Below are 12,021 nucleotides of genomic sequence, written 5' to 3'. Positions count from 1 at the left end.
CATCAGAGCCACTACTGGAACATTTCCTGTTAGGGAAAGAGAGAAGAGTGAGCAGAGAACAGCAGCAGAGACTCCTCCGGGTGATGAATCGCTTATTTATACTGAGGCTGGAAACGTGACAAACAGAGACATATTCAACGCAAATATTTGTAGAAAAGCCACAAAATATTCTATAAAAGTCTCTTAGACAAGGGAAAATGTACACAGTGACTGCACGAGCAGAATAGTGAGTGCAGCTCTGGAGTATAATACAGGATGTAACTCAGGATCAGTAATGTAATGTATGTACACAGTGACTGCACCAGCAGAATAGTGAGTGCAGCTCTGGGGTATAATACAAGATGTAACTCAGGATCAGTAATGTAATGTATGTACACAGTGACTGTACCAGCAGAATAGTGAGTGCAGCTCTGAGGAATAATACAGGAGGTAACTCAGGATCAGTAATGTAATGTATGTACACAGTGACTGCACCAGCAGAATAGTGAGTGCAGCTCTGGGGTATAATACAGGATGTAAGTCAGGATCAGTAATGTAATGTATGTACACAGTGACTGCACCAGCAGAATAGTGAGTGCAGCTCTGGAGTATAATACAGGATGTAACTCAGGATCAGTAATGTAATGTATGTACACAGTGACTGCACCAGCAGAATAGTGAGTGCAGCTCTGGGGTATAATACAGGATGTAAGTCAGGATCAGTAATGTAATGTATGTACACAGTGACTGCATCAGCAGAATAGTGAGTGCAGCTCTGGAGGATAATACAGGATGTAACTCAGGATCAGTAATGTATGTACACAGTGACTGCACCAGCAGAATAGTGAGTGCAGCTCTGGAGTATAATACAGGATGTAACTCAGGATCAGTAATGTAATGTATGTACACAGTGACTGCACCAGCAGAATAGTGAGTGCAGCTCTGGAATATAATACAGGGGGTAACTCAGGATCAGTAATGTAATGTATGTACACAGTGACTGCACCAGCAGAATAGTGAGTGCAGCTCTGGAGTATAATACAGGACGTAACTCCGGATCAGTACAGGATCAGTAATGTATGTACACAGTGACTGCACCAGCAGAATAGTGAGTGCAGCTCTGGAGTATAATACAGGATGTAACTCAGGATTAGTAGTGTAATGTATGTACACAGTGACTGCACCAGCAGAATAGTGAGTGCAGCTCTGGAGTATAATACAGGATGTAACTCCGGATCAGTAATGTAATGTATGTACACAGTGACTGCACCAGCAGAATAGTGAGTGCAGCTCTGGAGTATAATACAGGATGTAACTCCGGATCAGTAATGTATGAACACAGTGACTGCACCAGCAGAATAGTGAGTGCAGCTCTGGAGTATAATACAGGATGTAACTCCGGATCAGTAATGTATGTACACAGTGACTGCACCAGCAGAATAGTGAGCGCAGCTCTGGTGTATTACAGGATGTAACTTTTTTATGGTCCCCCATTTTAATAGCCCGTAAAGGCTAAGTATACAGCTGTGAGCTGATATTAATATCCTGAGAAGCTCCATGGGTATTATCCCCCTTCCCAGGCTATAAACATCTACCCCCAGCTGTCAGCTGGTTAAAAAAACTATGCGGGAGCCCACGCCATTTTTCTTTAGACAAATAATCTTTTATTAATTATATATGGATCGCCCCCCAGACACAGGGCCACGCGTTCTCGGTACCGGGCCTCTCTGGTTCGGTTCTGAGGCTGTCACGGTGGCTAGACCTGGTCCCGACCCTGCTAAGGGGCGTCCAATAAAGGTGGTACAGTCTGTCAGGTGTTCGTGACGCCACCTGTGGTGTTCGGTCGGGGTGACCGACGCTGCTGTGGGGTCCGCTGGGGTGATGGAATGGCAGCTGGATGGTATACCTTCCCACAGGTGAAGTATGTCCCCAGGGCTTCCCAGTAAGGTGGATGGTGATGGTGTGAGGTGCAGTCAATAACGAGGACACAAGGTTGCAGTCTCTTTACCTCTTTACTGAAGACTTCAGGATCCGCAATCCAGAGCACGCTTAACAGGGCTATCTGAGACCGGCCGGGCCGATGGGCACTTCCAGAGTTCCCTTTGCAGGTGGAAATCGTTGCCTACCAATAGCGCCTGTGTGTTGTAGTGCTTCCCTGCTGAGCATTCGGAATAGTCCTCACAACTGCTGTTCTCATTCGTTCGTTCTTTACAGCTCTCTCTTTAGTTCCAGATGTTTCTAGTTCAACGTTCCCCAGATATGTTATGGCTAGGACGCACCCGTATGACGGGAAGGCCTGGAGGTCTTCCGGGACCCTAGAGTCGCCCCTCTCCCACTGTTGCCCCCTATGTCTTCGTAGGTGTTTAGGTTAGACAGCCAACCTATAATTAACTGTCCTGCGGAGTTTGAAGTATGGCGTAGAGTCAGTTACTCCCTCGGTGTTCCGGCCACCGGCTACGCGCCTCAGTAGGATGTTGCCTCGGTCTCACGGCACGACTCCTATTGGCTCTCCTTTGTGCTTGATCTCGTTTCTCATTGTCTCACAATATCCTCCGCTTCGTGTCTCTTTCTTTGGATACCGCCGCGGGGTGTGCAGGCGCGGTTCCGTAACGTTCTGTTCTGTTCGCTAGGTACCTGCCAGGTTCCCACGCCTGACAGGGACCCCCCTGTGTCTTCTCCCTGCAACACCCCCTGCCATGGGATGTTGCCTGAATCCAACCCAGTCAGCTTCTGACTAACTTTCTATCCAACCCCTAGTTTTACCAGTGTGAGGAGTGGCCCAATAAATAAAGCCTTTTTCTCCCCCTAGTGGCCGGAGTGTGAAGTGTACTGTGTGCTGGTGATACCTGGTCAGTAGAATTCCTTCAGTGCCATCAGACGTACCATCACTCCCCTTAGTGGCAGAGTGTCCTACTGCAACGACCAGATCTCTGGGGCGCTGCATATACATGTACAGTAATTTGCACACACACTGTACTAATTGTATATGTGTCTGACATCTGTATAACTATCTATTCTACGTGTATATACTATATGTAATCCATTTATTCTATCATGTCTTATTACTGTACACGGCAGATGAATTGCCGGCTTTTCTTCTATCTATCTATGTATTATATATACATATGTATGTGTGTGTCACTGACATCTATATATCTATGTATTCTATGTGTATATTTCTATTCTATCTATTCTAACCTGTCACTCTGTGATCTTACTGTACACCGCACATGAATTGCCGACTTTTCAAATGAGATCAGTGTGTGAAAATCGGACATCACTCACATGGTCCGAGTGTTGTATGATTTTTTTTTTCTCGCATCCATAGACTTGCACTGGCGAGACTCGGGTGATATATGCGTACAATCGCAGCGTGCTGTGATTTTACACGCACGCCAAATACGCCTGAGAAAAAAAACGCTGATGTGAGCAGCCCCATAGATTAACACTGGGCCTAGTGCTATGTGATGTTTTCTCGCATAGCACTCGCCCGTATTCTAGGGTAATGTGATGCCGGCCTTACACTAATCGTAAAGGGTAAAAACAAATCAATGGAAAACCTACTAAGGGACCCAAAGGGAGCCGCGATCTGCAAAACCACGGGGATGCTGAGGTCATAATTGAAATCAAATGAGTTAAACACCGGAGGTCAGAGTTCATTCTGATTCCAGCCATTAGCAGGGCCCAACACTGCTGGTGCAGGTACAACGCCTATGCCCATGCCATCCCCGCGCTGAACATGTATGGCACCGTGGCGTCAAAACTGAATCATTACAGCAACATTTGCATGATTTGGGGGTTATCAGTTCTAACCATGAAACCTCAACTTAGACATAGGATACTATCTTCTTCTTACTTCAATCTTTTTTTGTTTTATTGCAATCATTAGCTACAATAACACGTAAAGAATCTTACTGTCTGATGCTTCAGTGGCTTTTCACTTTAATTGTTCTTCAGGATGAAAGACGCATTTCATAATCTATTTATGATGGAAAAAGTGTTTCCTGTTCTTATTGTTCCCTCCTGTTGATTAATGTTAACTGACATGAGAAGGGAAGTGGCAACAATAATGGAAGACAAATGGTTTATAGGAATAAGCACATGGCGCAATTTACAAGAATATAACTACTATAATACTGTCCCCTATGTACAAGAATATAACTACTATAATACTGCCCCTATGTACAAGAATATAACTACTATAATACTGCCCCTATGTACAAGAATATAACTACTATAATACTGCCCCTATGTACAAGAATATAACTACTATAATACTGCCCCTATGTACAAGAATATAACTACTATAATACTGCCCCTATGTACAAGAATATAACTACTATAATACTGCCCCTATCTAAAAGAATATAACTACTATAATACTGCCCCTATGTACAAGAATGTAACTACTATAATACTGCTCCTATGTACAAGAATATAACTACTATAATACTGCTCCTATGTACAAGAATGTAACTACTATAATACTGCCCCTATGTAAAAGAATATAACTACTATAATACTGCCCCTATGTACAAGAATATAACTACTATAATACTGCCCCTATGTACAAGAATATAACTACTATAATACTGCCCCTATGTACAAGAATGTAACTACTATAATACTGCCCCTATGTACAAGAATATAACTACTATAATACTGCCCCTATGTAGAAGAATATAACTACTATAATACTGCCCCTATGTACAAGAATATAACTACTATAATACTGCTCCTATGTACAAGAATGTAACTACTATAATACTGCCCCTATGTACAAGAATATAACTACTATAATACTGCTCCTATGTACAAGAATAGAACTACTATAATACTACTGCCCCTATGTACAAGAATATAACTACTATAATACTGCCCCTATGTACAAGAATAGAACTACTATAATACTGCCCCTATGTACAAGAATAGAACTACTATAATACTGCCCCTATGTACAAGAATAGAACTACTATAATACTGCCCCTATGTACAAGAATAGAACTACTATAATACTGCCCCTATGTACAAGAATAGAACTACTATAATACTGTCCGCTATGTACAAGAATATAACTACTATAATACTGCCCATATGTACAAGAATAGAACTACTATAATACTGCTCCTATGTACAAGAATAGAACTACTATACTACTGCCCCTATGTACAAGCATATAAGTGCTATATATATATATTATAATACTGTCCAGTCCTGAGAAGTGATATAGGGAGTTATCTGCCCATGTGAGATTAGGCAGCTGTACTGTATAAAGGTTTCTTGGATTCTGACATTTACAGTTTGTTTTGTTTTCTGTCCCATCACAACATTTAGTCGGGGGATTTCTGGTTTACTGGAACTTATCAGGGTTTCTTAGTATGACCTGGCTTCTTCTCCAGCGTTTACTTCTTGTATGGGCATTTTACTAATTATATTTCAGGCTCTATTTTTTCTCTAGTTGTTGCAAAGCGACAACTCCAGCACGACATGATGGGATAAAGCCGCTTATCATCTCAATTTCTGCTAAATCCAACTTTCACTAAAGGTACCGTCACACTTAGCGACGCTGCAGCGATACCGACAACGATCCGGATCGCTGCAGCGTCGCTGTTTGGTCGCTGGAGAGCTGTCACACAGACCGCTCTCCAGCGACCAACGATGCCGGTAACCAGGGTAAACATCGGGTAACTAAGCGCAGGGCTGCGCTTAGTAACCCGATGTTTACCCTGGTTACCATCCTAAAAGTAAAAAAAACAAACACTACATACTTACCTACAGCCGTCTGTCCTCCAGCGCTGTGCTCTGCTCTCCTCCTGTACTGGCTGTGAGCACAGCGGCCGGAAAGCAGAGCGGTGACGTCACCGCTCTGCTTTCCGGCTGACCGACGCTCACACAGACAGTACAGGAGGAGTGCAGAGCACAGCGCTGGAGGACAGACGGCTGTAGGTAAGTATGTAGTGTTTGTTTTTTTTACTTTTAGGATGGTAACCAGGGTAAACATCGGGTTACTAAGCGCGGCCCTGCGCTTAGTTACCCAATGTTTACCCTGGTTACCAGTGAAGACATCGCTGAATCGGTGTCACACACGCCGATTCAGCGATGTCTGCGAGGAGTCCAGCGACCAAATAAAGTTCTGGACTTTCTTCCCCGACCAGCGACAGCACAGCAGGGGCCTGATCGCTGCTGCCTGTCACACTGGACGATATCGCTAGCCAGGACGCTGCAACGTCACGGATCGCTAGCGATATCGTCTAGTGTGACGGTACCTTTAGTTAACAGTAACTTTAGTCTATTGTTCCCTGTTATCACCTATATCAGGAGAGGGGGACTGCTGTTTCTGTGTTTCATTGGTGTAATGACTTTTATGTCTGGTTATTCCACCACACCCAGATTCTGTGGCCAAGCTTTATTATTTGGGCGTGACTTTGGGTAAAACAATATCTCCATAGAACTACATATATGAAAACAATTGTTAGTTGTAGATGTTGGAATGAGCCAGCACAGAGCCTCAATCTATCTCGGTAAGATTTCTGTGCTGATTATATTTACCTGGCTAGATAAATGATATAATTCTGCCTGTCTGCAGTCACCAGTAGGGGGAGCTCACTGCATAATTGGCTATATAACTCGAGAAAACTTGTTTAACAGTATTACCCATCCATCCAGCAGATTGTGTGTCAGTCTGCTGGATGGAGCAAAGCCGAGTGTGCTGCTGGTGAGTGACCAGCCAAAATGTAAGCTGTAGCTGGGAGGGAGACAAGCCAGAGTCTCTCTCTGAATGAAGACTGCACGGGTCAGCTAGGAAAGCTGTGCAGTCCGTGTGTTGGAACTGCAGAGAACCATGTGGAAGCTGCAGCCTGTTCAGTGTGAATTGTGTCCAGGGATTCTGAGTTATATAATACAAACATGGGTAAGGACCACCTGGCTGGTTGACACTCGCTGTATTTATGATCCATTTACATAGGGTTTGCACCAAACACTGGTGTCTTATTTGTATAACATAGTATTATCCCTTATATATGGTGCAATTCATATGTTCTCTATTGTGCTATGGACAAATTGCACATTTTGCAGGGATGGTTATTGATTATTTATACACATTGAGACTGGTCTGTTTTATCTTTATTTCATTCCGTTTATTTTGTTTGCCAGTGAATTACCTTTTACTGCCCATTTCTTCACTTTTGGGTCTATGTTTCCACATTTTTTGAACCTTCACTGAGAACCTCGCTTATTTACTACTGTTATATCTACATATTTTGAGATTTTGCGTTATTGTGTTTTTCATTCGTTTCCAATAATATTCATATTTTATTACTTAGATGATTTGACTTCAAACTTTTTAGATTATTATATCAGTAGGGGTCTTCTCCTTTTTGTGATGGGAAAGTAATGGGGCTATAATAATGGAGCGGGAGCATCCAGGAAAGTAATGGGACTAGAATAATGGAGAGGGAGCATCCAGGAAAGTAATGGGACTAGAATAATGGAGAGGGAACATCCAGGAAAGTAATGGGACTAGAATAGTGGAGGGGGAGCATCCAGGAAAGTAATGAGACTAGAATAATGGAGGGGGAGCATCCAGGAAAGTAATGGGACTAGAATAGTGGAGGGGGAGCATCCAGGAAAGTAATGGGACTAGAATAGTGGAGGGGGAGCATCCAGGAAAGTAATGGGACTAGAATAGTGGAGGGGGAGCATCCAGGAAAGTAATGGGACTAGAATAGTGGAGGGGGAGCATCCGGGAAAGTAATGGGACTAGAATAGTGGAGGGGGAGCATCCGGGAAAGTAATGGGACTAGAATAGTGGAGGGGGAGCATCCGGGAAAGTAATGGGACTAGAATAGTGGAGGGGGAGCATCCGGGAAAGTAATGAGACTAGAATAATGGAGGGGGAGCATCCAGGAAAGTAATGTGGCTATAATAGTGGAGGGGGAGCATCCAGGAAAGTAATGGGGCTATAATAGTGGAGGGGGAGCATCCAGGAAAGTAATGGGACTAGAATAGTGGAGGAGGAGCATCCAGGAAAGTAATGAGACTAGAATAATGGAGGGGGAGCATCCAGGAAAGTAATGAGACTAGAATAGTGGAGGAGGAGCATCCAGGAAAGTAATGGGACTAGAATACTGGAGGGGGAGCATCCAGGAAAGTAATGGGGCTATAATAGTGGAGGAGGAACATCCAGGAATGTAATGGGGCTATAATAGTGGAGGAGGAGCATCCAGGAAAGTAATGGGACTAGAGTAGTGGGGGAGGAGCATCCAGGAACGTAATGGGACTAGAATAATGGAGAGGGAGCATCCAGGAAAGTAATGGGACTAGAATAATGGAGAGGGAGCATCCAGGAAAGTAATGGGACTAGAATAATGGAGGGGGAGCATCCAGGAAAGTAATGGGACTAGAATAGTGGAGAGGGAACATCCAGGAAAGTAATGGGACTAGAATAGTGGAGGGGGATCATCCAGGAAAGTAATGGGACTAGAATAATGGAGGGGGAGCATACAGGAAAGTAATGAGACTAGAATAGTGGAGGGGGAGCATCCAGGAAAGTAATGGGGCTACAATAGTGGAGGGGGAGCATCCAGGAAAGTAATAGGACCAGAATAATGGAGGAGGAGCATCCAGGAAAGTAATGTGGCTATAATAGTGGAGGGGGAGCATCCAGGAAAGTAATGGGGCTACAATAGTGGAGGGGGAGCATCCAGGAAAGTAATGTGGCTATAATAGTGGAGGGAGAGCATCCAGGAAAGTAATGGGACTAGAATAATGGAGCGGGAGCATCCAGGAAAGTAATGAGACTAGAATAGTGGAGGGGGAGCATCCAGGAAAGTAATTGGACTAGAATAGTGGATGGGGGCATCCAGGAAAGTAATGAGACTTGAATACTGGAGGGGGAGCATCCAGGAAAGTAATGGGGCTATAATAGTGGAGGAGGAACATCCAGGAATGTAATGGGGCTATAATAGTGGAGGAGGAGCATCCAGGAAAGTAATGGGACTAGAGTAGTGGGGGAGGAGCATCCAGGAACGTAATGGGACTAGAATAATGGAGAGGGAGCATCCAGGAAAGTAATGGGACTAGAATAATGGAGAGGGAGCATCCAGGAAAGTAATGGGACTAGAATAATGGAGGGGGAGCATCCAGGAAAGTAATGGGACTAGAATAATGGAGGGGGAGCATCCAGGAAAGTAATGGGACTAGAATAGTGGAGAGGGAACATCCAGGAAAGTAATGGGACTAGAATAGTGGAGGGGGATCATCCAGGAAAGTAATGGGACTAGAATAATGGAGGGGGAGCATACAGGAAAGTAATGAGACTAGAATAGTGGAGGGGGAGCATCCAGGAAAGTAATGGGGCTACAATAGTGGAGGGGGAGCATCCAGGAAAGTAATAGGACCAGAATAATGGAGGAGGAGCATCCAGGAAAGTAATGTGGCTATAATAGTGGAGGGGGAGCATCCAGGAAAGTAATGGGGCTACAATAGTGGAGGGGGAGCATCCAGGAAAGTAATAGGACCAGAATAATGGAGGAGGAGCATCCAGGAAAGTAATGCAACTAGAATAGTAGAGAGGGAGTGCTGTGAAATATGTAGAGGTATATATGTGTGACTAGCAATAATTTAACATCTGTCCTGAAACTGCAGGTATCACAGGGGGTCACAGCATATGGCATCCTGACCAAGCAGTCTACTGTCTCCAATCTCACCAGGGAGTGTTGCTGGGAGCCAGGAAAGGGAAACATTTCACACCTTCTACCTCTTTTGAAGAGAGATGTCAATTACAGTCTGACACTATCTATCTGTAGGAAACTTTGCACAAAGAATTTCAGAGAAAATAATATATTCATTGGCGGAGTGGCCATGGCCCAGTGAAAAACAAGCAATTATAATATCAACCTGAGAGGCTGTTCTAGAAATCTGACCTCCAGGGTGACTATATAAATTAGGCCTGTATACATAGAATTGGGTTCACAGATTGAGGGCAGCCGAGCTGATGTGTTCCAGTCCATATTCATCCCCCCTCAGGGAGCAGAAAGCAGACTACAATGTTAGCTATTTCTGTAAGTTTTCTCCTGTTTATTTTTATAACTGTTTTGCATAGTTGTATGTCTCTTATTTATCATATTTTTATACCTTTTTTCTTAATGTAAGCACTGTACCCTTTTTGTATTAAAGCATAAAACTTTAACAAGTTGAACCTTGTATGTTCTAAAGAATACATAACCTTAAACTGTGTGAGCCTGAGGAGTGGCAGACAGTAGTAGTAATATTTCCAGGACTCATCGCCCATGTGTTCGGTGAGTGGTGGCAGCGTGTATGAGCGGGTGTGTGGCCTGGGTCGGTGTATGATTTATGCTCCCATTACAGCATAGGACAGAGGTTGAATGCTGGACTGAGAGAGGGGAGATAGATTAACCCTTGCAGGCGCAACCCCAAGTCGCGTGCTGAGAAGCGGGTACGTGACAGGGAGCATCCAGGAAAGTAATGGGACTAGAATAGTCTCCTTTCTTTCTGCGATTTGAAGTTACCTTTTAGTACAAGTAATTTCATGTTTGATGCCATTAATCATATCATTATGGACATGAAATTACTTGTACTAAAAGGTAACTTCAAATCGCAGAAATACAGGAGTCTGGGTATATAAACTGATGACGACCTTTAACACTCTAACTGCAGGAATGAATGTGTCACACGGATTTATGTCTTTTTACATCAACTAAGGAACTTGCCCATCAGACCATGTGGGGTCATCACAACAGAGACCCTAATCACAGGACAATAAAACAATCCTTATCTAAGAATTGGCCCAATATTTATGGACGTAACTGTTTATCACCCATGGTAATTCTGCTTCATGTCATCTGGCTTATCCATGTTTTTTTTCCCCTCCTTTTTTTTTTTCAATACTATGTTGTGCATAAATATGTGATTCTTCAGAATTTGTTTTAGTCTTTGCCTGATGAAGAGACGTATGTAGTCTCGAAAGCTGCAATTTGTTACCATCTTTTCAGTTAGCCATTAAAAGGTATCAACCACTGAGGACTCTCAATTCTAAATATTTTTCTATTTACTGGCTAACCCGGTACCAAGATATATTTCTTTCCAGTATCACAAATGGTCACACTGGCGCTCACCCTATTATCTCAATTATCCTTTGCTGCTGGGATACAGACAAAGTAGTGCCCACTGTGTCAATATTCATGTAGCGCTGAGGCGCTCAAAAAAGAGGGGACGGAGCTAACCAACGTGTTTCGGGGAGCCACGCTCTTCTTCCTCAGGGTTACCGCTCCCTAGGATGTCCCTTCCTTATATCCTCTATAGCTGAGTTTGTGTACCACCCATTCTTTTAACCCCCGACTACCCAGTGCCTATGCATTTATGTATACACCCTAACGCCAATACTAAATAGTGAGAGGCCAGGACATAAGTGATGGAAATTGAACCACTATCCTCTATAGTCATCTGTGATCCCTACATACATTTTAAAATCAAAAATTGTATTTATATCATTAATATTAAAATGTAGATGCTCCCCCCAAGTCCAGTATAACGGTAGAGGGCAATTTCCAGTATATAAAATATCGTTATTACGACACCGTAACGAGGAAGGGACGGATAGGTGCAGTACTTAGACTTTAAAGTTTTAAAACATATATAAATAAATATATACACAAAAGTCCTAGAAAACAACCAATAAAATCCTATATCATACGGACACGTTATCTTTCTGGCCACTAGAGGAATTTTGGTGATACAGTCCAATCTACGTAAAACATCTATGAAATGAATTGGACTGGAGCAGTGGTTGAGGAGCATCTAGGAAAGTAATGGGACTGGAATAGTGGAAGGGAGTGGCAGTCATCAAAGCCATGAACTACTGTCAATGTGGTGTAAAATTATTCTGCTCTCATGTTCAATATCACATTTTCTTTACTCAGATTTTTGCGCTTGAACAAGTTTCCTGCAATAAAACACAGTTCCTAAATGAAGAATTGAACATATGCTGTGACCGCTGTCAATCAGGTGAGATGTTTTATGATG

At 43.2% G+C, this 12,021-nt stretch overlaps 1 protein-coding gene across 2 annotated transcripts in view; it reads left to right on the top strand.

Moving 5' to 3' along the window:
* The window catches only part of LTBR (lymphotoxin beta receptor), a 45,137-nt gene that overhangs the window by 17,202 nt on the left and 15,914 nt on the right, over nt 1–12,021 (top strand). For both annotated transcript variants that reach the window (XM_069754095.1, XM_069754094.1), the window contains one exon: nt 11,919–12,003. In XM_069754095.1, coding sequence (XP_069610196.1) covers nt 11,919–12,003 — 85 coding nt within the window. The remainder of the gene's footprint in view (nt 1–11,918; nt 12,004–12,021) is intronic.

The sequence above is a fragment of the Ranitomeya imitator genome, chromosome 2, assembly GCF_032444005.1.
Source record: "Ranitomeya imitator isolate aRanImi1 chromosome 2, aRanImi1.pri, whole genome shotgun sequence".
NCBI classification, from domain to species: Eukaryota; Metazoa; Chordata; class Amphibia; order Anura; family Dendrobatidae; genus Ranitomeya; species Ranitomeya imitator.
Note: the sequence above shows the minus strand (reverse complement) of the source record. Positions and strands in the feature narration are given on the sequence as shown.